The 26,929-nt window shown below is 43.8% G+C and overlaps 1 protein-coding gene across 1 annotated transcript; it reads left to right on the top strand.

Moving 5' to 3' along the window:
* The first annotated feature begins 230 nt into the window (after positions 1–230).
* MPHOSPH8 (M-phase phosphoprotein 8) lies at positions 231–26,674 on the top strand. Its single transcript, XM_073662409.1, has 14 exons — positions 231–507; positions 7,099–7,251; positions 8,369–9,124; positions 9,693–9,789; positions 11,170–11,427; positions 11,556–11,687; positions 11,919–12,007; positions 13,337–13,477; positions 14,786–14,872; positions 16,332–16,483; positions 17,744–17,898; positions 19,710–19,837; positions 20,360–20,443; positions 25,443–26,674. Exons 1-14 carry the CDS (start codon positions 343–345, stop codon positions 25,482–25,484), a joined length of 2,439 nt encoding a protein of 812 aa, XP_073518510.1. The 5' UTR covers positions 231–342; the 3' UTR covers positions 25,485–26,674.
* Positions 26,675–26,929: the final 255 nt, after the last annotated feature.

Genomic DNA, 26,929 nt, shown 5'->3' with positions numbered 1-26,929 from the left:
AGAGCGACAAACGCATGCGCTGAAGGCAGCAGACGGTCACGCGCGCTGTAGGACTCCCTGGCATTGCCTGAAATTACCTTCCAACAAGCTCCGCCCTTCCCGCCATACTCTGCAGCAATTGGCTACTCCTTTCTTATCAGGAGTCTTACAGTATCCAATCATATTTCTCCATAATTGCCCGCACACTGTCTTTCTTTCTGCTATTGGACGCCAACGGTAAACCCCACCCATGCTCTGCCTGCGCTGTGATTGGTGGAGAGCGCCATCCTTTCGGGACGTAGCGGGGAGGTGTGTGTGGCGCAGGAGGATTTTCCTGTTGTCGTCTACCTAACTCGAGCCATCATGGCGGAGTTTGCGGGACATGAAGGCAATGGTGGTGTCAGCCAGGGAGGCGAGCCGGAAAATGCCGGAGCAGGGACCAACAAGATGGAGGAGGCTGAGAGCGAGCAGGAGGACGAGGAGGACGTGTTTGAGGTGGAGAGTATCCTGGACGCCAAGACTGAGGAGGTGAGGAGAGGGGTATGGAGAGTAACCATGGGACGTGCTGCAGCCAGTGTGACGATGACCCCCATCATTCCTATTTGCGCTCACCAGGTCTGACTGCTGCTGGGCTTAGAGGGTTAAATTAAAGGGGTGCAGACCTGGAATTAGGGGGCAGCTGCGCCACGTCTGTTCAGGCCCTTGGGGGACGGTGTCCCAGTTGTCCCAGCTTTGCTTTCGATTTTTTTTTTCCTCCCATCCAGAAGCAATCGCTTTAAAAAAAAAAAAATTCTATTTTTTTTGTCTTATTTTTTTGCGCCTTTTTTTGGGTTCCTACAACTTTCTGATCCCTTTTGTTCCCCGTTTTTTTGGAGCCGAAGTTTAAAAAAAACAGCTATTCCGACAAAAGGTCGAACAGCTCCGCGCACAGCAATAACAAATGTTTGTTTTTTTTTTTATTTATTAGATTTTATGTTAAAAAAGAGGAGTGACATGAAAAGAAATTATTTAAATATTGGTCACTTTTTTTTTTTTACATTGTTTATTAGTCTATCTAGGTGACTGGAAGCAGCATTGCAGTGTATTGTATACTTGCTGCTCTGCAGGCTTCCCATGGTCAAGTTGTTAAAGGGGTTGTGCACCCTTAGGCTACAAGTCTGCAGTGACTATGTGACTGCGGACTTGTGAATCCTCACATTGTGTGCACCGTGTGCTGTCAGGATTCTCCGCTAGCGGGAGATGATTTGCTTACATGCTGTCATGTGCCGACTAGACTTTGTCTGACCTTCCTCAATGCAAGTGTATTGTGGAAGGCCGGGAGTAAGCAAATCACACCTGCAGTCACATAGCCGCTTGCTGCCTGCGCTGGAGAATCCTCATAGCCCGCAGTGCGCACGATGTGAGAATTCACAAGTCTGCAGTCACATAGAGGAGCTTGTAGTTTTAAGACTGGACAACTCCTTTAAATACCGCTCTCATGATTGACATAGCAAGTAAGAGGTTAAACAGATCCGATTGCAGCCGATAGACTCTGGTTCCGGCTGTACAGCGCAGCAGCCACTTTATTAGGTCAATTGGGGCTTGCTTGGGTTGGGGGACTTCTCATCTGTAGATTGATTGGTTATGTCTGCCCTCTATGGTCTGGCTGTTGAGATACTTACTGCAGTGGCTTACACTCAATGATTTGTCATGGTGCCGAGTATTGCAGTGTTGCCACATTCATTTCACTGTCTTACACCCCTGTTGCTGAATTACGTTGTACAGTAAACACTGAAGGGGGTGCCACTTATCCACAAGTATCTGAAACTAGGATTTGGCACTTTGGATATAGGGGATAAGTGGCACCACATGTTTATGGCAGCCCCTTATCTCCTTTACAAATGCCATTAAGGGATTTTTCAGCCACCAAAAACTGCTTAGATGGCTATATAAGAAATAATACCCCCATTGCTCCTAGTTCAGCGCTCCCCCAAAGACTTGTTAACATTGACATGTGATCAGTGCAGCCAGTCACTGGCTGTAGTGATGATTTGTCAATGATTGGCTGCAGAGGTCACATGTTCAGGTCAACAAGTCCTCTCTCTGGACCAGAGACATCCAGGAAGTGACGGTTTTGCAGAGGGTTGTTGCAGGGAGGGCACATACTGTCCAGGTGTGGTACATATGTTTTATTACATGTGGTATCACAGAGGTTACACTGGAAACATTGCTTCTGGGCAAACGCAGCACTGCATGAAGGCACCACATGGCGGCACACAGGACTGCAGTGACGGTTCAATGAGAAACCATACGGGCCCCGGTGTACCTGAGGCTTCTCCACATACATGATGTCTGATGATACATATCCAGTCGATGGCATCGCATACGACAGCCGATCCTGCAGAGAGCTTGTGTGAATGGCATGAAGGAGCGATTCATCAGGCCCGGCCTACACTGCACTATTTGTAGCGCTGCTGATTGATGTTACTTTTTTCTGCAGCTGTTAAATATTTAACACATTCAGCTGTGTGCAAGTGGGTTGGTCGCATTAGTAGCGGCACAAAAAAGCTCAGCATAGCCGCGGCCTAACAGGTCCACAACCATGCACAGCTGCCATGTCTGCAGATTGCACGCCAGTGTACATAAGCAGGAAAGGCTCTGCTCTCGAGCCAGCATGCCTGTCCTCCCAAGATGGAGGAGATACAATTTTTGACATGGCTTTGTTTTAAAGGTAAAATGTCTGTCTACTCACAAGCATTTAATATTTCCCAGTGCAGTGCTTCGCTAGTGTGGAAAATGTCCGAACATGTGGGCACTTTCTAGCGGGGTCTGTCGGGCACTTTTCATTGGGGGCTTGCATGAACCTAGCGTGCACTTTTCAGAGGGGCCGTGCTTGGGTCTGGTCCCCCAAGCTCTGCAGTCTGCAGCGACCATTAGGTTGCGGTCTGACCTGCTGCCCGGTGGCCTTGTTTCCATACAAATCCTTTGTGTGATGTGTAAACACTGCGCCACTTCCACCTGACGGGAACTGCCTCTGCCCTTGGCACAAGTTATACAGTGACAAAATGAAGGTGCGTTTAAAAGAGCCGACAGTCGGTGACCGAGCGTTTATAAGAAAGCCCGTTGACGGTTATTGGCCTGCAAGGCACTCATCTGTTGGGATCTTTTATACTTGCATCAGAATCCTGGTTATCGGGAGCACATCCAGCACATTGCCTGGGGAAACAGGACATATGCTGCTGATAACGTGGGGACAGAATGACCATATTAACAATCGCTCTGCTCCCATCGTTGTTGATCAGCCTCTGTAAACAGGGCAGTGAACAAGCGTTAGTTGCATTGTATATGGTCAATCGTTGCTTAAATGTGTCATACAGTGGACATTTCTATCATTTCAGTGAAAGGTTTGCCAGTGTGTGCCACCCGCACAAGTGCCAAGACATCTAGAGATGGGTCCTCTGGGTGCACACAGATCATGTCCTCACCGATCTGCTGTTACTTAGTAGGTGTCGAAACTTCTACACCCTCAAATCATTTGATTGTGTAACCCTTTCAAAAGATAAGCGAGTTGATCCCTGCATATTGAAGTTTTGTATACATGTGTATTGGGGCATGATGACGCACTTCTTATCTCAGCCTTGCGCTGTATTTCCGGCTATGTATCTGAGCCAATGATCTGTCAGTCACCCAGAGCAGAGTGGCGCTCTGCAGGGAATACAGCGCGAGGCTGAGGAGCTGTAAGTGCACCGTCACACCCCGCTGCACTTCCAGGCACATGTATGCAGAACTTCTCTCACTGCTGGAGCATCACAAAGGGATCAGATTGCTTATTCTTTTAAAGGACCACACAGACATATAAATTGTTTGGGGGCATAGAAGTTTGACAGCTACCCTATTAAATCCAAGTACTTAGTGCTGCTCACAGCTGAGAGTTTATTGCAATTGTATCCACTTCAAAGCTATCTGCTAATCGCTTGTTGGGCTCCATTCACACTTCATGCCTATTGTTGCATCCATATAAAATGGTCAATTTCTCCCTCCTGTCACCTGTTTTTCATCAGTTTTTTTTTTTTTTTTTGTATGTATCTGGATCAAGGAGACTGAGAATTTTTGATCCATTGACTCCTGACAGTGGATCAGTGGAAAACTGACGTACAAAGTCCATCTTCTGTGCGTCATCCATGTCTCACAGATCCCCGCAGACTGTAATGGCTGAGTCTGATCCACAAATGGGATGAGAATAGGACCTGCTCTGAGATCTCTGTATGGATCCTATGAGTCAGTGTGCTGTCCGAGGGGAAAAAAGGAGCGCACGAAGACGTGTGAATATAGCCTTAGGCAGAAAGCTATTCCTTCTTACACCCCCTTATACACATGATCAGTTCAGCCGAGCATGCATGTCTTCTCAATGGGGAGTTTACTGCTCTTAGGGCCCCGTCACACTAAGCGATGCAGCAGCGATCCCGACAACGATACGACCTGTCAGGGATCGTTGCTGCATCGCTAATACATCGCTGGTGAGCTGTCAAACAGGCAGGCTCACCAGCGATCAGGGGAGCAGCGATATCGTGGAAAGAATCGTTCCACGATGTCCTGCTCCCGTTACCAGCCTGCTGCAAGCAGGAGCAGGCTGGTAACTATGGTAAACATCGGGTTACTAAGTGCGCGTGTGCCCCTAGTAACCCGCTGTTTACCATGGATACCACTCTGCTACGGTGCGCGGGAGCCTCCGTGCACCGTAGCAGAGTGGTATCCATGGTAAACAGCGGGTTACTAAGTGCGCGCGTGCCCCTAGTAACCCGATGTTTACCATAGTTACCAGCCAGATCGTTGGTCCCGCTGGTCACACACAGCGATGTGTGCTGGCCAGCGGGAGGCCAACGACCAAAAAATGGTCCAGGACACTTTGCAACGATCAGCGACCTCACAGCAGGGGCCTGATCGTTGCAAAGTGTCACACACAGCGACATCGCTGGTGAGGTCGCTGGTGAGTCACCAAAACCGTGACACAGCAGCGATCTCGCTAGCGATATCGCTATGTGAGACGGGGGCTTTAGACTTTTCTGGTGGAGGCTTATCTCCCATTAGAACAAAAGGTTCAGACAGAAACGTTGAAAACCAACATCTCTAACCTTTGTTCCCCCTGAAATCTGCTGTCAGGGAGTCAATGGCTCTCGTACACATTAGATGAATGTCGACCAAACATCTAATGTATGCATGAGCTAAACACACAAGAGCTGGAGGTCATATATCAGTCCGGGGTCCTCTCTAATGTACGGCTTGTCTGCAGGGAGAGGTCTGTTATACAAAGCTTGTGGGACTACAATTTCATGCAACTTCTACCAGTCATGGTCTGCTGTCCTCCTGGAGATCCGCACACTATTGGACGGTAGGGTAGCAACTTCTTCTAAAGAACAAGTGGTGAAATGACAACTCCTAGTACACCTAGGCTGCCATATGTTGTCAGTGCATGCTGAGAGTTGTAGTTGCACGTTGACTCCTTGTTGTGTCCTCCCTTGAGCCCAGCTGTTACTTTTGTCAGCTCTTGTCCTCTGATGTATTTATGGCCCTTGTGTCAGCAGAGGGGAGGTCTTCTGGAGATTGGCGGCACCTAACACAGTCGTCTCTGCAATTTCCCAGGTTCACCGGTGATGCACCAATATTGACACGGGAGTCATCTGGTTTCCTATGAATGGAGGACGGCTTTCTTTTCTGCATGACTTGTGTTTGCAGTTCTCACACTCCATCTCAGACAGGCAGTTGTGATAACAGAAGGTTCATGGGTGTATTATGTGCTGTACCAGATCTGCTGAGGATCAGCAGCACCTGCTATGGGGCCATATCAACACGCTGCAGTTGTGGCCAGCATTGTGGACAGTCTCTGTGGTGGAACGATGTAAAGATGACAATTCCTGGAATGTTATGGGCTAAAAAAATATCACTCAGATTGACTATTGGTCCGATACATTATATTGCATTTGCACCTTTAGCTTTTTTGGTCTAGTTTTTGGGTTTGTTTGTTTTTTTTCCACCACTTTGACTTTTGCACCTAATTCTTTTATTTACTTATTTTTTTTTAGCCTTTTTTTAAAGTCTCTTTCATTGTTACATTCGTCATTGTTGGCACAATTTTTGGGGGTCCAGCTGTTTTTGGCCGATCCATCAATCGCAACTTTTTCAAAGGTTGCAACATTTGTATAAACTACTTGCGCCAGCTTAAAGAATTTGGCATAAAAGAAGTCAAGACGGAAAAAAAAATCTGGCAAACTTTAAATTGGGCCCTTTGTGTTGTAAGGCTCTGTTCACACTTTTTCTGCTCCTGACGTGTGCCCCCGATGGAAGCTTCTGGAATATAGCAGTGCATGTTAACCATTTTTGACTGTATAGGATAATTAGCAGACCATACTTTCCGCACAGCAAAAGATACGGTGACACAGCCCACTCTTGGCATACTCCGGGCTTATGGGGGGCTACGGATATGTTCAGCACGTGTGCTGGAGGCTTTCCTGCCCTATGAGCCGAAGATATCAGGGAAAAACGTGAACAAAGCTTTTTTTTTTTTTTTTACCTGTTTTATGGTTCTCCTTGAGTTCACGTAATCTCATCTAGTAAGAACTGGATAAAGGAGAACGACAGGCGGTAGTGACAAGGGCCAGAAAGGGGCGCCGGAGACAGAGGAGCACTGTTATGTCACCCAGCTGCTCATTGATTAACATGCAGCGCTGTCAGTCGTGTGCAGCCGGCGGGGACCGTCCTCCCAACAACTGCCCCTGTTAGAGGAGACTCTGCACGACTGTGTGTTACCTCCGTCTCCCTCCTCTGTACGGCTTTTATACCTCATCCCTTGTTGTCTGCAGATGTCCTAATTTATTCCTCCTCTACAGGGAAAACATCCGGTCCGGTGCTAGATCACTGCGTCGTGTGATTCCGAGTTCATTCACTTTCTGAATGCTTCATCAATAGATGATTTCTATAGTATGTGTTATATAAGATCTGCAGCTACCGATCATAAGATATCGCTGTTTTCGAGAGTCGGATCCCTCCCTACAGTTCCAGAACTTCTGATGAATAGATGTTGTATCATCAGCGCTTTATTTACTGCTTTTTTTTTTTACTGAATTTATTTCCCTTTTTTTACAGGGAGAAGTGTTGTACCGTGTTCGCTGGAAAGGATACGATTCTGACGGAGATACCTGGGAACCTGAGGCCCATCTGGATGACTGTAAAGAAGTCCTTCTTGAGTTTAAACGGAAACAGGCGGAAATTAAGCAGAAAGCTGCGAAGGAGGCGCTGGTATATATGTGCTTGGTGTACAATGTGAAAACGTTCAGATCTTAGTGATCACACAAAGTTGCATGTGGTATAAAGGGAGTCTGTCGACTGTATCAAAGCGAAATTTATTAAAGTCCATTCGTTTACAAATCAAAACGTTTCGGTCAAAGTGACCTTCGTCAGTAAACAGAAAACCTGGTCCATGTGTAAGTAAATTATTGTTGGGACTGCTTGGGCTTGTGCTATGAATAGGCCCAGTGGAAGTCTTCTCTGGCGTGTAGTCAGGATGGCGAGCGCTTGCACGCGGTATCCACCGCTGGTGACTGCAGCATTATTCATAGCACAAGCCCAAGCAGTCCCAACAATAATTTACTTACACATGGACCAGGTTTTCTGTTTACTGACGAAGGTCACTTTGACCGAAACGTTTTGATTTGTAAACGAATGGACTTTAATAAATGTCACTTTCATTAGATTATCCTGAGTGCCGAGGTTATTTTTATATGTATATGGGTTCGGACCCTACTCTGGCACCTCTATCCAGCAGTGCAGCGATTTTTGTTCATGACTGTATCAAAGCAACCACAGGTCCTTGTCAGGGACTTTGTGCTAGGAGGTGGCTGAACTTTAGCTCAAACTTGTCAATCCATGCCATAGGAGCCTGGTAAAACTGCGGGAGAGTGCGTGCTGGGGACGGCTCAGCCCTGCCCACGGTGTACTGAGGCCCACCATTTACATGTGCACAAAGCCATTCTGACTATAAATGAAAGGTATAGCTCTTCTTGGTGCATGAACTCTTACAAGGCTTTAATATGGATTTTGGAGATGAGATTCCCCTTAATTGCAGTGTTGACAAAGTTTTGGCCAAAGCTTTACTCTGAATTAACCTTAATTTGCCATGACGTTTCACTGACTGGTCTTCTCTTTAGAAGATGTTCTATTTGATTGCTTGATGTTTTCATTCTGTGCAAACCTGTACAAATCCAATTTGTAACCCATTTTATCAAGAGTGGTAGACTTTTTTTTATGTTGACACAGCTAATTGATTTTGGAGGTGCTTGTTCTGGCTAATGGTTGGCAATACTGGGTGACCTGACTCGTTTCCCTTATTTTTTTTTTCCTTCTTGACTCTCCATAGCCGAAATTGAGTGATCTTTTTGATGCGGAATCCGACAGTGACTCTCGACAGGGGAATACCGATGAGTCTATCCATAGAAAGAAGAAAAAATCAAAGGAGGAAGAAGATAAGAAGCTACAAGAGGACTTGAAGAAGAAGTCAAAATCTGGAAAAAGCAAGGAAAAGTCAAAGACCGAGGCAGAACCATCTGAAAACCAACTCGTTGACTCCAAGCCAAAGAAAAGGTTGTCGGAAAGCACAGAGGACCTGACTAGCAAGAAGCCAAAAAAGGAAGAGAAGAAATCCAAGCATGACAATAAGGACGGTAAAGTGAAGGCTATAGATGAACTTAAAGAGAAAAAAGCGAAAAAGGCTCCTGAACTGGAGCAGACTGATAAAGCGGGGTCTCCAGAACCTGAGGTAAATGCTGAGAGCGTAAGTAGTGAAGTTCCCGTGGATGATGGAGATCGGCCGGATCAAGATGAGGCTGTGAAAAGCCAGGAAATGGCGAAGACTCCAGAGGAACCGGCTGCTGGATTGACTATGGATGTGGATATTGATGACCTCAAATTAAAAAAAAAGAAAAAGAAACACAAGAAAAAAGCTGAAAAAGACCATGACAAAAAGGTTACTTTGTTTGATGAAACCCACGTGGAGAAAAAGAGTCTGAAGAAGCAAAAGCCTGTCGATAAGGTGAAGGAGCCGGCTCCAATTCCAAAGAGCGCTAGACCAAGCAGTGAAGAAAAGACCCGGAAATCTGTTGACTCCTTGAAAGAGGTATGGGTAACGGTTACCAACGTTCTTAAAGGTTTTTTTTTTTTTTTTATAGAGGCATTTATGCCAGATCTGTGAGAGACCAAAAATGCCCAATTGGTTCATGACCCAAGTTTGGGAGCCAGCAGCTGCCAATTTCATTCTCTATACTATGCCACTCCTTTCTCCTCATTGAGTGCCTACAAGGGTCACAAAAATCAAGGCCTACCCCTATAAAACAGGAAGGTTACACTCAGAGCACTGACTGGTGCTGGCATTGCCCACAGTACTACAGTTGTCCTCTACATTTCTTCCAAGACTTCTTTTATGCCTTTCTTATCCCCTGTCAGTCACCAAACACCCCACTCCCCAAGTCTGCAGAGAGGCATCTAATTTCTCCTGTTCTTCATTCCCACCTTAATCTTGTAATGCAGATCCAGCTGGCTGCCCTTGGTAAAGCTGCTCCCGTTCATAGACCCAGACCCACCAAGGGCTTCCTTGTGTACTTTTCCTTGCAGTCCAGACTGAACCATATGTGCTGTGCTTTCGTCAGATAATTAGGTTATTACTTTTTACTTTGTATCTCCACTAGAATAAAGAAATAAAAAAATCAGAGACTTCCAAAGACAAATCCAAAAAGAAGCACGAAGCTGACAAAGATGTTCGAAAGGAGCCGAAGGTGGTGAAAAGTAAGTTTGCAACCAGACTCTTATTCTGTGCACTCAGTGATCTTTAATTTTGGAAGTAAATATTAAAATGAAAATTCTAAAGAATTATTTTCTTCCTGGGATTTTAGTATTGAAGAAGCCATCATTGTTTACCAGGCACTGCTCTGTATATTATGTAATGGCTGTGCATGGTACTGTAGCTCCGTCCCAGTCACTTTAATCAGCTGATCTGGATGGGTGCCAGGAGTTGGACGCTTATCGACTTCCGAAATTCATGCTCCAAGTGCGGATTGTGATCTATCTCACTGTCCGCAGGTCTCCTTACCCAAACTCAACAACACATAGGCATATTTGAGGCCATTGCGTTTGGTTCAGAAGACCGTCTGGACTCGGATCATGAATGTTGGACGTGTGAAACCAGTCTTGGGTCATCATCTCCCAGAAAGTCCCAGAAACCCCCTTTAAGAAAATTCCATCAATACACCCTTTTATATTTTGTTTGTTTTTAATGGATAGAACAGTGTATTAGTCTACTGTATTCTCTCTGCCTTAAACAAAACACGAATGCACCTGTTAACAAAACCTTCTACACTTTTTATTTGAGCCTTGAAGGGGTATTCTGGTTTTTATTTATAGAATACGCCATCCATTTTTTTTTTGCTCTGTTCTTCCACAGTACACTGGTATATCCAATGGATTAGTCCCACTCCGTGCTCACGTCTGCTAAGACAGAGTTAGTCTTGTGATTACCCACATATCTAGTGACCCCTGACTTTCAGCTAGTAACTAGTGCAGGCTATATGACCAGCATCCTCTTCTGTTCCCAGAAACTGATCAGGACACTGTTCAGGAGTAGAACTAAAGTGATCATTTTATTTATTATTCAGACCAGCATATGGTTCATAGATATGGGCCTTTTTATTTATTACATTATAGGTCTTTCCAAAGGGACATGGCTCACAGGGTAAATATGCAAAGCAGCCAAAAGACATGTGCTGCCCCCACCCGGAAGCCTGTTTGACATGCCCCCCCCCCCACTCCCTCCCCCCAAGGAATCCTGTGAGACACATGCCCCCCATCCCCAGGGAATCCTGTGAGACTCGCCCTTGCCCCCCATCCCCAGGGAATCCTGTGAGGCACGTCCCCGCAGTAAAGGCTCTAAATATTAGCAGGTAATTAAAAGGCTCATAGCTCTAGAGCTGTATGGCAGATTTCAAATAAAAAAACAAACGAAAAACCCCCCAGAAAACTCAATGGAAATAAGATAAGTCTGGGTCCTCCTTTACGTGTATTGACTACTTACAGGCAGGCGGCCATGGGCTTTCTTGCCTAGAGCATTTGAGTTTCTCAGACTTGTTTGTAAAAGTGAAATTCAAATGTAATTTTTAATTGACATGTTAGTTACCAAGGACCTGAAAAGCACGTGTGATGCCTTCACAATATCTGCTGAAGAAAAGGAAGAGTTAATGGAGAGTACAAAGAAGAAGGAAGAGTCATCCTTTGACTACAGACTTCCAGAAGATTATAGAATGAAGGACCTGAAATCCACCTTGAGAGACAGGAGGAGTACACAAGATGAGGCGGACTCCTGGACATACGGAACATCGGAAGGAGATCAGGAGGTGATGGACACCGTGTGTCACCTGCAGGATGGCTCGGGTAGGCAGACGGGCTGCTGCCATTTCTACATGAACCCAGTGTCCACTCTCCCTTATGTTTTATTGTTTTACTTCCCCCACTATTACATAATCTCTAGTGCTATACCAGTACTATTCTGTGTATTGCAGGAGGGCTGGACAGCAGGCCCCTGGTTGTGGGTGTGGGAATGGACCTGCAGTTGGAGTGGATGACCCTGGAGGATTTTCAGAGGCACCTTGATGGATCAGATGAAATCCTCCCAAAAGACCCAATATCAAATAGTATGTTTTACCTACAGCCAATTTTTGTGTTTATATGTAAATTCACTTAAGTTTCTTTTGTGAGTCTCCAAATACGTCCCAAAACTAAGGGGCTTCGTCACTCTGCATGGTCAGAGATATCTGTACCTGGGAATTTCCACCCTGGTGCAAGCAGAGTAAGTGAAGGAGTGTGAGAATGGCTTCTCATGAACTTTTTTAATTTTTTTTTTTTTACTCCTATTTATTTAAAAGGTGCATTGAAAGAAGCAGTGAAAATTGGTGACTATTTGACTGTAAAATATGCGCTCAAATCCAATGAGGAGTATAACTTGGACCAGGAGGTAAGATTTTATTTGTACATTTTTATTTATTTTTGTGGTCTGCGCATCATGATCTGTATTAATCTCTTTATGCCATGGCCATTTTCCTTTTTTTTTTTCTTTGTCCTTGTTTCCTCCCCTTCTTTCGAGAGCCATAACTTATTTTATCTTTCATGTGAATATATCCATATGAGGGCTTATCTGACCTCTAATATGGGCATACAGATGATAGAAATGTAAATCTATACCTACGTGTATGCCTCATATTAGAGGTCTTGTTGCTGGGAAATGTATTTTTATTCCTACAAGTTTCAGATGCTTGTGTGCCCGGGACCCTGAAGAAATCTCCGCCTACTGAATTAATTATAATGTTTCCCCCCTCCCCTGCACGTCAGTGCCCTGTGACATGCAGTTCCGGCGGCAAAATCCTTTCACCTTTTACGCAAGTATCACTTCTTCCTGCCGTCCATGTTCATTGTACTGCAGGGATCCTGTGTGCAGGCGAGTCACTGACTTCCCGGCGCCTGCGTACAAGATCCCTGCAGTACAATGACCATAGATTGCAGCGAGAACTGCACCTTGCGTAAAAGGTGAAGTGCGCGGGATTTGGCCGCGGCAAATGCACGTCACAGGGCACGGTGATGTGCAGGGGAGGGGGGAAACATTATAATTCACACAGTAGGCAGGGATTTCTTCAGGGCCCCGGGCACGCAAGCATCAAAAACTTGATGGAATAAAAAGACATTTCACAGCAACCAGACCTCTAATATGAGGCATACAGGTAGGTATAGATTTACATTTATATCACCTGTATGCCCATATTAGAGGTCAGATAAGTGTCAGGGAGTGACAGATTCCCTTTAACATGTCTTCCTCTGGTTCAGGTCATGTTGGTACCCGGTTGTACCTTGTTAGACTTTTTTCCTCCTCCTCCTGCTTTTGGCACTAAATGGAGCTGCCTAGTGTCCTAGAAGAGGGTATTCTACTAGGTGGATTCAACCTAGTGACAGGGCCTATACCCACGGTCCTGTGCCCCCCAATGTATTCAACATCAAAGCGGTTTTACGGCAAGTAGAAAAAGTTATCTGGCTATGTCTTTATTTACGGTTTAACGTGCGATACAGAAAATAATTTAGTCAGGTCTTGTGTACACGGCAAATCTGTGTTCACGGAGCTGCCAGGGCAGCACGTGGAGTATATACAAATCTGTATTAATTGCTTGTAGGCACGGCCTATGCCTCGGTATGCCACCAGCATTTTATTTTTTTCTTCCTTTCCGTGTGAATTTGTCAAGGGAGGGGGACGGTAATTGGCTAATATATTTATTTCCGTTTGGCTTTTCCATTGCAGGATGCGAGTGGGATGACTCTAGTCATGATGGCTGCGGCTGCCGGGCAGGACGACATTCTGAGGCTTCTGATAAAGAAGGGAGCCAAAATCAATGCCAAGCAGAGGAACGGGACAACTGCCCTAATACATGCCACTGAAAAAGTGTGTACTGTTCATATACTGGTTTATCAGTTCAGTTTAGGCCATGAAAATATGTATAAATGACTCCTAAAAAATTAATTAAAAACAATTAAAACGGGCACAGACTGGAGTGCTGCAATAATAGGACCATCCCAAGCCAAGAAACTAAAGGATGAGACCCAGTCATCAGGCAATATAATTATTGTACATAAAAATCCAAAATATCTGTATTACCTCCCTAGACATGAAAATAAATGCTCAGTAGTGCAAGATGTTAATTAGAAAAGCATAAGTGACAATAATACAGCGTCATGTCTACATATTGAGAGGTGCCAAAAAACAAAGACATCAATTAAGTATGTATCAACTACCAAGTCCAGGGTATAGAGAAGCAAATTCCCTGTGAGGGAAGAGGTGGCCTCATGCGTATCGCCGAAAACCGGCTTCCTCAGGAGGTAGAGTTTAGTTCAGTGTGTTGGTGTTTATATAATATACATAAACTTAACAAAACCGTGGGAAGGAAGGAAACGAGAATATTAAAGCAAATGGGTAGAGTCCCAGGTTCCATATTTCCTGCTACGGGTCATAGATGTGGCAGAGATACCACCAGAGGTAACAACACACATAGCCACCCATGTGGATGTATCCGTTACAGATGTGTCATGTACAGGCGAAAGGTAGTGCACATGCGATACGTCGTCACTGAAGGTGAAAATACTGTGCATGTGCCAATAACAAAGCGATCTAACAATAGCGTCACCAGAAGTGACTAATCGGATTGCTAAGAAACTTTTCAAGGGAACCTGTCATGTGAAAAAACGCTGTTAATCTGCTGGTTAATGGCGTCCTGAACCTGCCCGGGGCCCGCACTTACAGCTCCTCTGCTGGGAGGAAATTACCTTTATTCTTCTTGGCAGTGTTCGGGTTTCAGTCACGGGGCCGCTGTGCGTGTAGTTACTGCTCTGTGTATAGATTGTCAGCTGTAACCGCTCCCCCGGCACTGACTGGCAGCCAGTCCTAATGCTAAGCGAGCTGTCAGTGCTGGGGCGCTGTACACAGAGCGGTGACTGAAACCCGAACGCTGCTGGGGGGAATATAGTTAATTTCTTCCCTGCAGCAGGGTGCCAGGCCGGTTTAGAACACTATTAACCTGCAGGGTAATAACATTTCGTCATGTGACAGGTTCCCTTTAAGATATCATACATGTTCAAATAACAGAGGAGTATAGACAACAGAACGGCGCGCACCACCAGCGCCCAGGAAAAGGAAAAAAGCCTGACATGGGTGTCGTATAATATAGAAACTCTTGTCCTCTTCGTCTTCCTTTAGAATTACCTGACCACCGTGGCGCTGCTGTTGGAGGCCGGTGCTTTTGTGAATATGCAGCAAGCGACTGGGGAAACCGCTCTTATGAAGGTATTTTGAGACTTCTGTTGTGGCCCCTGTATTGTTTTCATTGTCCTCCTTCCAGGAGGTTTCTGGTCCTGCTACCTCTTGGGTCTTACTTCAAGGCCTTTGTGTGTGTAAATTATTCCTGATGAAGAGAATTTAACTTTAAAAAAGCCTTATCATATCTATTTCTATCATAAGTTGTTTTGTTTTTTTTTAACATGGCTCGAGCCAGGGATCATTTATTTTTAATGTTCCCATTACTGTCACCAGTTTGTAGACTAGGTGTACAGACAGGGTGTATTTTCATCAGATGAGGTTTTTTTTTTTTTCACTGATGTGTTCAATCTGAACTATTATTTTAGTACATACTTGTATTTCCTAATGAGGTAAGAACAATTCTGGACATCTTTTCTTTAGAACTCTGTATCTTGCTGTTTCTCTGTTTATACCTCCTGCAGATGTCTGAATACATTTATAATCTGACCACTTCCTTGTTTGTTTCCACTAGTAGGACAATCCCTTCTTGAACTAAATGTTTGGCCCCAATAAAATAAACTGTGCTGTTGTTGTTCCAGCTGTGTTAGCACTCGCGGACCTGGGGCTGTGATGCGGTGGAATGACACGTGGTGCCCGGTGCCCAATCAGTCCCGGGGTCACTGTCCTCGCCTTCGGACAAATCGAACATGAAGAGGAAGTCCGGGCTGCAGCTGATCTCTGACTTCCTCTTCATGGACAGTGACCCCAGCGCTGATTGTGCACCAGGCACCATGTGTCATTCTACCGCATCACAGCTCCGGGACCGCGGGAATGGAGTCGGCATGGGAGGCGAGTATAGGTTTGTTTATTTTATTGGGGCGAAACATTTAGTTCAAGAAGGGGTTGTCCTAGTGGTGGTTAACCCCTTTTAAAGGGGTTGTTTCTTTCATTAACAGTTAATTCCTGACTGCAGAGTACTATAACAAAGTAAGCTGGGTTCTACTCTCCTTTCCCGGGTCCACTGATGAGTCTCGCCGCTGCTCCTAGTATCTGGTTTTGGCTGAACTCTTTGAGCCCAGCGACTTTGAGTGCGGCGTTTCGTCTGCACAGGAGCTTCCCGCGCAGGGCCACTGAGCTCACCAATTGGCTGTCGACTTGACATCAAAACTAAAGCCAGATGCCCGAAGCAGCGGTAAGACTCACCATTGGACACGGGGAAGGCGAGTACAGCGTGGCTTGATTCTTTATAATAGCCTGCAGCCGGGGATTAACTTATTGAAAGGGAACAGCCCCTTTAAACTGACTCTTTATTTCCAGAGCACAATGCAAAGCTCTAAGTAAAGATGCTCTATGACTGTTATTACGTATCAAGGTAATGTTTTCTTGTTGGCTACCTGTGAACATTGCATAAGCTCCTGGTATAAAAATGTAACCGTGAAGAGGATACACGAGACTCTCTCCTAGTACTGAGTATCCAATTATAACAAAATTATTTTCTTCTCTTCAGGCCTGTAAAAAAGGAAACGTTGATACTGTGCGACTCCTGATTGAACATGGCGCTGATTGCAATATACTGACAAAGCACCAAAACAATGCATTACAGTTTGCTAAACAGAGTGACAATGTGGTCTTTGAGTTACTTAATGGCCATTTGCAAAAGTAAGTATTATATTCACATGGTTACACAACGATTTAGGCTGACTATGCACCGTTACAGCTTTAAAGGAATCTGTCGGCGGGATCATCCCTCCTAAGCAGTCTACATGGGCATGTCGGTCATAGGAAGCGGTATAAAGTGATACCTTGGTATCTGTGATCCGATGTCTTATTCCAGAGAAATCCACATCTTTCTTATATGTAAATAAGCTGTTAAGATCTCTGGGCCGGACTTGGATCTGCCTGAGAATCTGCCTCTGTTTTAGATTTCACGGACATCATCTCCAGGTTAGGGGGAAGTATTCATATTTTTTATTTCTGTCTAAGGGGTTGAACAGAAGAGATTGGTGTTCACAGTGATCCATGCACAGCTTTGTGTCTCAGTTGGGCTTTGATTTAATGAATACAAATGGCAGTACATGCAAGATCAACATGACAGGGTTAAAACTGGGCAGGAACCAGGAGGAAAAAAAAAAACCCCTTTCCAGGGCGGTCTGTCTGAGCAGAAGGGCCTTGCTCAGTCAGCAGAGAAGTTGTTTTTTCTCCTTGATGTCGCACAATAATCCATACCACTTTCAACTAAGCCACATCCCTATCGGTGAGGTCATACTCCTTTATCGGATGAGGCACCAAAAGTGTCTAAAACACTGTCTGGTGTAAGTCATGACAGTCCGGTTTTTGGCGAAGGAGAATATTGGCACGTTTCACTTGATAGATCTCCCCCATGTGTGTCGTTCCATAGTGTGAGTGAAATACGCTCTCTTCTACGCCTTCCCAACTCCAAATTAATAAGATTTGTTTTACGAGCGCTCGGGGAAATCCATACAGCACAGCCTTGTATGGTGTACTAGAAAAGACTTCTGCTTTATTACCACATGTGGCACTTTAAATAGGGTTAGAGACAAAGGAATAGTTCCCTCTGACCTATGAACCAATAGTAACCTTAGGGGAGTGAATAGTAATGTGAAACCTCACTGCCCATCAGTGTTACCTGATGACCATTACATAAGAGTGAGAACAAAATGGATACCACAGACAAACAAGATGGATTCTTTTCTCTCACAATAGTCTCTGTGCGCAGTGCACGGTCTTCCTATACGGTCATATTTTTTTACTACATCTGGATCTGTGATAGATTTAGCTACAATTTGATATCTGATCTTCTACAGTTCTTTTCATTAAACTGATTTAGTTGCCATTTTATGCCGATGAATATTGTGACTGATTAACATTTGTGTCTTAATGTAAAACCTCTCTTGCCAGGCTCTCCAGAGTGGTAGAAGATGCGATAAAGGATTATTTTGAGGCCCGTCTTGTGTTACTCGAGCCCATTTTTCCAATTGCCTGTCACAGACTTTGTGAGGGACCAGATTTTTCTTTAGATTTCAATTACAAGCCTCCGTTTAACATACCAGAAGGTAACGCTCATGATCCTTTCCTGTATATTTAACTTTCATCGTACCATACTCACAGACAGTGTCCTCACGATTGTAATAATGGTATGTAGAAATTCTTTAAAGGGGCTTTTCCAGGCTGAAAAAGAAAATCTGCAGTCACTGTGTGAACTGATGAATCGTGATGGTGTGCAATGCGCCCACAGTCAGGATTCCACTGTATTCACAGCACGAGTGAATGGTCATGTGACCGCATGTGTGTGATTTGCATAGTTACGGGGTCACATGAAGGCTACATTCTCCGGCAATTCTCACAATACAGCATTGATGTCTATCACCCACCATTACTACACTTAGTATTACATTTATTGTATTACTGAAGAATGGAGTTAGTTTGTGACTTGCCATCAGATGCCTTTGGTTAAATTTTGGCAAATCGATTCATCCATTGTATTTTATTTATTTACGATGTTGCCAATTCTCATTTTTGTGCTTTTCAATTCTTCTTTCAAGAGCCATAACTTTATTTTCCTGTTGACAAAGCAGTATGAGGGCTTATTTGTGGAACACATTTTAGTTTTAGATTGCACCAATTACGTTACCAATCACTTCACCAGAGTCGTGCTACTTAAAGGGAATCTGTCACCAGGTTTTTGCTATCCCATCTGACAGCTGCATAATGTAGAGGCAGAGACCCTGATTCCCGTGATTTGCCACTTACTGGGCTGCTTGTGAAGTTTTTGATAAAATCGTTTTTTTTCTGCTGCAGATCTGCCAGGTCTCTAAATGCTGAGCCGCTTGTACGACTAGTGCACAGTGTGGCTCGGTCTAGCAGATATTAAAAGTGTGTTTTTCTCTGAAACACCGCAGCGTTTCATACATGGCTGAGCTCATACAGCCAGTGGCTGATGCATGCTGTCATGGTTTGGGCAGCGGGTATCACTTGACAGGTTGCCTTTAAGTGGTTAAATAGCAGGTATTGAGTAGATCTCATCACAGGTGTTGGAGGCAAGTGCTGCTCAGCTCCTGAGCCCACTCCCTGATGTAGTAATACGTCTGCAAGAAGGGGTTAATGGCCTGGCAAATCAAGCTGATTTCATGACTTATTGGATAAATAAAAAATGATTAGTGATGAGGAGTATGTTCGGTTAACCCTTTCGCCGAGTATACTCGGCCGAGCACGGAGTATTTATAGAATGCTCGGGCTCGTCGCTCCGTGAACATGATTTGCGACTGTTTGTTTTTCCATCATTCCTCACATCTATTAAATCTATCAAACAGTCGCAAATCATGTTCACGGAGCGACGAGCCCGAGCATTCTATAAATACTCCGTGCTCGGCCGAGTATACTCGGCGAAAGGGTTAACCGAACATACTCGCTCAACACTAAAAATGATGTGTAGCACCTCAACCATTGTCCATTTCTCAGTGTTTGTTGCATTTCTTTCCTGCATTTACATAGACCCTGCATTATAGTCTGTATCTTTTCAAAGCAAACACTATTTTTCGAGCACACATGCACAGGTGTCGATGGTGCACTTGCACAGGTGGTAGCGGTGCACAATATTTGCCTTTTTAATGCTGCAGCTACACAACCTTTCCAGACCTCAGTTATTGGTGCTCTGCCTGGGATGGAAACCATGGGAGGCTTAGGAGATGAAGCACAGTAGGTCGGGGACATGTATCTGCAGATAGAGCTAAGTATTTCCACACAATGTAGCATCATTTCTTTTAATGTCAGTTGCTCTGTCCGGCACACACTTAAGATCTTTGATTTTTATTTTATTTTTTGTGGCTGTGATGAAAATAATTATTTTGTTGCTTTTATTTTTCAGAATCTGGAATTCTTTTGTTTGTTTTTCATGCAAACTTCTTTGGTACAGAAGTTGTGGTTCGGCTCTGTGGGCCGTGCAGCGTCCAGGCCGTGGTGCTGAATGACAAATTCCAGCTCCCGGTGTTTTTGGTAAGTGAATGCAAAACATAAGTCAGAATTGTATTCTTTATAGATGTATTTCTAAAAAAGGATCCAGGTTAGGGAGCGGCTGAGCTGAGGACCATAATACTTGTCATGGCATACAACTCAAAAAATTTATACCCGCTCACGGCTGGCGCAGATTGTTTTCTGGTGCATGGACAGCTCGGAGATGAGCCAAGTTTATTAATAAGCGTCTACCTCTTAATAAATTTGGCTCATCTTATGTCATCCAGCGTTTGGTAGAAGACTGGACAAACTTATCCCAAGGTGTGATTGTCCACCTAGAGAGCTGTCATTCAAGTATATAAGAAAATCTGCGTGTGACCAAGGAAATTGGGACTAACAGCAGCGTTCCCATAGATTCCTATGGAAAATACTAAATTAAATTGTGCAAAACTATATATCTTAGGATCTCATGCTTTTTGTCGCGTGCCGCCTTCAGATTAGCATAATGGCGCTGACTATGGTTTAGTAGTATGGCGCCTGATGTCGTTGTCTTTTGTTTTCCAGGATGCAAACTTTATTTATTCCTTCAGCCCCGTCCCTGGAGCTAATAAGCTTTTTATAAGACTATCTGAGGTACCTGCTGCAAAGGTAAGCTGCTGGCACATGATACTTTGGGTAATTTAGCAACAGCGTCACTTAGTTTCTCATTTTATGTGTCTTAAAAAGGGGTTATACACTACTGGATAACCCCTTTTCAGAGTCCCTAATTTGTCTAATAAAATAAAAACATATTTGCCTCCCCAGATCAGCGCCGCTCCCTTTATTTGAGCGCCTTGTCCCCAGCGATCTCGTGACATTTTTTTTGTCCCATGAGTGCTGCAGTCCATCAGCGGCTGATCATAAGCTGCAGTGCTCACGATAACATGAACAGTGTCATAGATCGCTGGAAGGGGGAACAGCACTCAGCCCAAGAGTTGTGCCGGTGTGGTAGGCAAGGAGGTTTTTAATTTTTCTAGGCAAATTTGGGGCTTTGAAAAGAGGTTATCCATTGGTGGACAGCCCCTTTAAGTGCATATTTAGCTGAATATTCTACTTGAAAGTTAGTTTGTAGTCATGATTTGTAGAGAACAGGAAACTAGTTTAGCACTCTTTAACCCCTTTACCAACCAAGGTGGTTTGCACGTTAATGATCAGGCAAATTTTTACAATTCTGACCACTGTCACTTTGAGGTAATTACTCTGGAACGCTTCAACGGATCCCCCTGATTCTGAGATTGTTTTTTTGTGACATATTGTACTTCAGGATAGTGGTAAAATTTCTTCGATATCACTTGCGTTTATTTGTGAAAAAATAAAAATTTGGCGAAAAATTTTGAAAATTTCTCAATTTTCAAACTTTGAATTTTCATGCTCTTAAATCAGAGAGCTATATCACACAAAATAGTTAATAAATAACATTTCCCACATGTCTACTTTACATAAGTACAATTTTGGAACCAAAATTTTTTGCTAGGAAGTTCTAAGAGTTAAAATTTAACCAGTGATTTCTAATTTTTCCAACAAAATTTACAAAACCATTTTTTTTTAGGCACCACATCACATTTGAAGCGACTTTGAGGGGCCTTTATGACAGAAAATACCCAAAAGTGACAACATTCTAAAAACTGCACCCCTCAAGGTGCTCAAAACCACATTCAAGAACTTTATTAACCCTTCAGGTGCTTCACAGGAATTTTTGGAATGTGGAAGAAAAAAAATTTACATTTAAATTTTTTTCACAAAAAATGTTACTTTAGACCCCAATTTTTTTATTTTCGCAAGTGTAACAGGAAAAAATGGACCCCAAAATTTGTTGTGCAATTCCTCTTGCGCACACCGATACCCCATCTGTGGGGGAAAACCACTGTTTGAGCACACATCAGAGTTTGGAAGGAAAGGAGCTCCATTTGACTTTTTGAATGTAAAATTTGCTTGAATAATTAGTGGACGCCATGTTGCTTTTGGAGAGCTCCTGATGTGCCTAAACAGTGGAACCCCCCCCCACAAGTGCCACCATTTTGGAAACTAGACCCCTCAGGGAACTTATCTAGATGTTTGGTGAGCACCCTGAACCCTTAGGTGCTTCACAGAAGTTTATGACATTGATCCGTAAAAATAAAATTTTCACATTTTTCCCACACAAATGTTTTTCAGCCTCAAATTTTGCATTTTCATAAGAGTAACAGGAGAAATTGCAGCAAACCATTTGTTGTTCAATTTCTCCTGAGTATGCCGATACACCATATGTGGGGGAAAACCACTGTTTGGGCGCACAGCAGGGTTCCGAAGGGAAGGAGCACCATTTGACTTCTTGAATGTAAAATTTGCTTGAATAATTAGCGGACGCCATGTTGCTTTTGGAGAGCTCCTGATGTGCCTAAACAGTGGAAACCCCCCGCAAGTGACCCCATTTTGGAAACTAGACCCCTTAGGGAACTTACCTAGATGTGTGGTGAGCACCCTGAACCTCCACGTGCTTCAAAGAAGTTTATAACATGGAGATGTGAAAATAAAAAAATCTAACTTTTTCCACAAAAAATGATGCTTTAGCCCCAAATTTTTTATTTTCACAATGGTAAGAGGAGAAAATGGACCCCAAAAACTGTTGTGCAATTTCTCCTGAGTACTCCGGTACCCCATATGTGGGGAAAATACCCTGTTTGGGCGCACGGCAGGGTTCAGAAGGGAAAGAGCAAAAATTGGCTGGAATTGAGAGCGGACGCCATGTCACGTTTGGAGAGCCCCTGATGCACCTAAATAGTGGTGACCCCATTTTGGAAACTACACCCCTCAAGGATTTTATCAAGGGGTATAGTGAACATTTTGAACCCAGAGGTACGACACAGAATTTGATAACATTAGGTCATCATATTGAATAAGTTGTCGTTAGTCTTGAGCGCAAGTGCTCGCTACTTGAGTTTGCATCGGGTACTCTGGTGTGCACCATGTATCGCGCGTACTCGAGTGACATGCTTGAGTCCCCGCCCGCATGTTTCACGGTTGCGGGGATCATTCGTGCATGGCAGGCAATCCCCGCAAGTTTTTTTTTATTTTTTATTTTTGGCCGCGAAGCATATGGGGCGGAGACTCGAGCACCTGCGATACTTGGGGCATACCCGATGCAAACTCAAGTAGCGAGCACTTGCGCTCAACAATAGTCGCCATATCGTCATCACTTTTTTTTCTTTACTTTAAAAAAAATCCCAACCCCATCACAAACCCAACCTTAGTCTAACCCTAGCCCAACCTAGAGTTTATTTTTTACGCTGTTCCTCGTGCAGTATAACTGATTAGACACCTTTATTCTTTGGGTCGGTGCGATTACAGAGATACCAGATTTATATCGGGTTTTTATTATTGACAGCTGTCATACACTAAAAGACTTTTTCTTTTTTTTTTTTTTGCAAAGACTAGTTTTTTCATCGCAATATTTTGAGAGCTAGAATTTTTCCATATTTTGGGCGACAGTCATGTGACGGCTTGTTTTTTTGCAGAACAAGTTGATGTTTTTATTGGTAACATTTTCAGGCACGTGACCTTTTTTGATCGCTTTCTATTCCGATTTTTGGGAGGCAGAATAAACAAAAAACAACAATTCAGGATTTTTTTTTTATGCCGTTCCGCATGTGGTAAAATTGATAAGGCAGCTTTATTCTTCGGGTCAGTACGTTTACAGCGGTACCACATTTATATTGTTTTTCTATGTTTTAGCGCTTTTACACAATAAAAGCTATTTTATACAAAAAAAGAATTTTTTTGCATCGCTTTATTCTGAGAGCTATAACTTTTTTTATTTTTCGGCTGATGGAGCTGTATGGAGGCTTGTTTTTTGTGGGACAAGATGACATTTTCAGCGGTACCATTTTTATTTCTATTCGTCTTTTTGATCGCGTTTTATTCCATTTTTTGCTTGGCGGTATGATGATAAAGCATCGTTTCGGACGCGGCGATACCAAATATGTGTACTTTTATTGTTTGTTTTTTTTCCATAATGTTTATTGATTTAATTTGACATTTAAGATTTTAATTTTTGGGGATTATTTTTTGGATTACACTGGGACTTTCACTTTTTTTTTTTTTTTACTCTGATCACCTATATAGCTTAGGGATGGAGCACCATCCCTGTGCTATACAGGATGTCAGCGCTGCAGAGACAGAAGATACTTTGATCGTGCACTGCACATGATCAAAGTATCTTCCAGCTGTCTGGTGACCTGGATGTTGTCATGACGACATCCGGGTCACCATGACAACCACGGGACCCGGCCTCAGCGCGAGATGCTGGGGAAGAGGTGAGTACTGGCGCTCACCTCTGGAATGCTGCGATCAACTTCGATCGCAGCATTGCTGGTGTTAAAGTGCCAGGAGCGGTGTGGGACCGCTCCCTGCACATAGCACCGGGTGTCAGCTGTGACAATCAGCTGACACCCCGCGGCGATCACACCCGCATAGCCCGTGTGCGGGCGCAATCTCCAGGGCGTATTAATACGTACCTGGCTCTTTAAACCAAAGTCGCAGGTACGTATTAGTACGCCCTGGGCTTTAAAGGAGTTAAAATGGCTATAATGGCTTCTTGTGATAGGAGAGCGCTGCTCTTGGGTGAAACTTCTAGGAAATACCTCTAAGGACTGCTTAGAAATAAGATGAGTTTTTCAGCTACCTACCAACCACCATTGATCTTTCCTTATTGTTCCGATATATTATTACTACTACTTGGACAAACCCCTTCCAAGGGGTTGTCTAGGCTTGGGGCTAAAGTTTGCCATCACTGTGTGACTGCAGACTTGTGAATCCTCACAACGCATGCACTAGACATGTACGGCCTCACTCAATACAAGTAAATTGAGCGAGGCCATTCAAGTCTAGTCTGAATGTGGCCGGAAGTATGTAAATCACATACAGCAGTCACATGACCTCCTAGCTCCCAGCGGTGGAGAATCCTGACAGCTTGCAATGTACAAGCTGTGAGGATTCACAAGTCTGCAGTCACATAGTGTTCGCAGACTTTATCCAGAAGCCTAGATAACTCTATTTTTGTAACCGGGAAATACAGTATTTCGAAGCATACCTCCAACATTGATGCTGATTTTTAGCTCCCAGTCTGCCAGTGTTCACGTGATATTGACTGTAGTGCTCACTAGTCGTATATCAGTCAGTCGCCGATAATGGGCTTCAGCTCTCGCTTCTCCCGAAACTCTGCGTTTTGTCCAAAGGGAGTGTGAGTGCCGCAGCACATTAGCAGCTGATGATTACCTGCAGCGCTCATGTGGCATAATAATGTAACACAAATGCTGTCAGACCCGGGTGCCGGCATCATTAGAACACCGCCGCTGTGGAAGGTAAGTACTTGTTTGTTTGTTTTATTTATCTTTTCATATAAAATGTGCCTGTGTAATACATTTTATATAGATGGATGGATGTGTGTATATAATATGTATATTTTAAAACTGCAGATGTGAACTTTCCCTTGTAAACATGTACTGACCACGCACAATAGATAATGAATTGTCGTAATTAGAGGCACCATTTATATTGCGAGTACTCTCTATAGCGCATTGCATTCCCGCTACTGATCCGCACTGGACACTAATTATCTTTTTTCTTTTAGGTGAAGCTGCTGGTTTGTGCATACAGAGTACAGCCGCATTAACTGAAGACCCTCGGACGTGTCTCCAGCTTACGGACTGCACCTTTCTGTCCAATAATAATGTAAAGGGACATGTCTACAGGACTGCCCACCCCGCGTGTGTTACCAGTAGTACCATGTACAGTAGAATATTTTATTTGAAGGTCCTTCCTTTCACCGTTTCTGTGCTGTGCTGCCGGAGTTCACGTTTCTTTTGATATTGTGCATCAGTACGGGGGTCCCTGGACCACAGACATCTGCTCCGATCAACTGAACATCTTTTATGTGTTGGATTAATATATATATTTTTATTCAGTCCCTGTCCGATATTGTGGATTATGCCTATTCCCTTTTATCCTGCTCTAAACTAGCGTTCTGGTGTTTTCATACAATCGACTCGCTGCAAGTTACGTGGTCTATGCTGACAGCCTCTGTGCTGCTGATCATTGAGTTTCCACCTTTTTGTTAAAACTTTCCGCAGACAGAAATGTCCCGCATGGACTCAGAATGTCAGGACTTTGCAGGCTGTATAAGAATGAATGGTTGTCTGTCAATGCTCCCAGTATGCTCTGCTGCTCCGCAAGTAAAAGAACGTGTACATATATAAAGATGAGGTCTCATCTTGGCCCCTCGCCACATCTACTGTCAATATATTTCCACAATGTGGAATATTGCATTATAGTGTATTTTCAGCCTCCTATCTGATATAATATAGAGGACGATATTTAATGTTAGATGCTTTAATTCAGTAAATGTTTTATTAAAACTGCTAATCTTACCTTTTGACGTTGCTAAAAAAAAAAACAACTTTACGAGGAGAGGGGGAACCTCATAAGACTTGTTCCAAGATGGCATGTACATGAAATGTCGATTGTCTCGCCTTTTATTGCTCAGCACCAAGATATTGTCTATTCTATTTCTGATTTAAGGGTCCTATGTGTAGATGGTGGCTATGGGTACAAGATACAAGTCTAGCATTTCAATGGATTTAGATTCCCTCCAACTATTGCACTAAATGTCAAATATTCTATTTGAGGTTAAGTCGATTGCTCCGGGGTTCTCCCAGGTCACCCTAGTGAATGTCAGCAGTATATATTTTTGTATGATAGGAAATTGGCCTACATATTGTGTGTTGGTACAGTGTTTTTGAAAGACCTGTAAGAATGCATGATCATGCTCCCAATTTTTTATTAAATTACAAAGAAAAAAAAAAATTGTCTGTGCTTTTGGGGAACAGAAATCATGACCTTGGGTTTGTTTGCTTTCCCTAGGAGATGGAGCCTCTTTAAGGGGCTTCATCAGCAGGTTTTTGCTACCTCATCTGAGAGCAGCCTGATGTAGGAAAAAGAAGCTGAATCCAACGATAAATCACTTAGATTACTTGGTGCAGCAGTTCTGACACAATCAGAGCTTTTAGGCTATGTGCCCACGATGCAGAAATGCTCCGGATTTTTTCCTGAGCGTTTCTG

This window comes from Phyllobates terribilis, unplaced genomic scaffold, assembly GCF_046119375.1.
Source record: "Phyllobates terribilis strain yellow unplaced genomic scaffold, ASM4611937v1 Scaffold_2__4_contigs__length_985480577, whole genome shotgun sequence".
In the NCBI taxonomy this organism is placed as follows: Eukaryota; Metazoa; Chordata; class Amphibia; order Anura; family Dendrobatidae; genus Phyllobates; species Phyllobates terribilis.
This window is presented reverse-complemented; position numbering and strand designations above follow the sequence as displayed.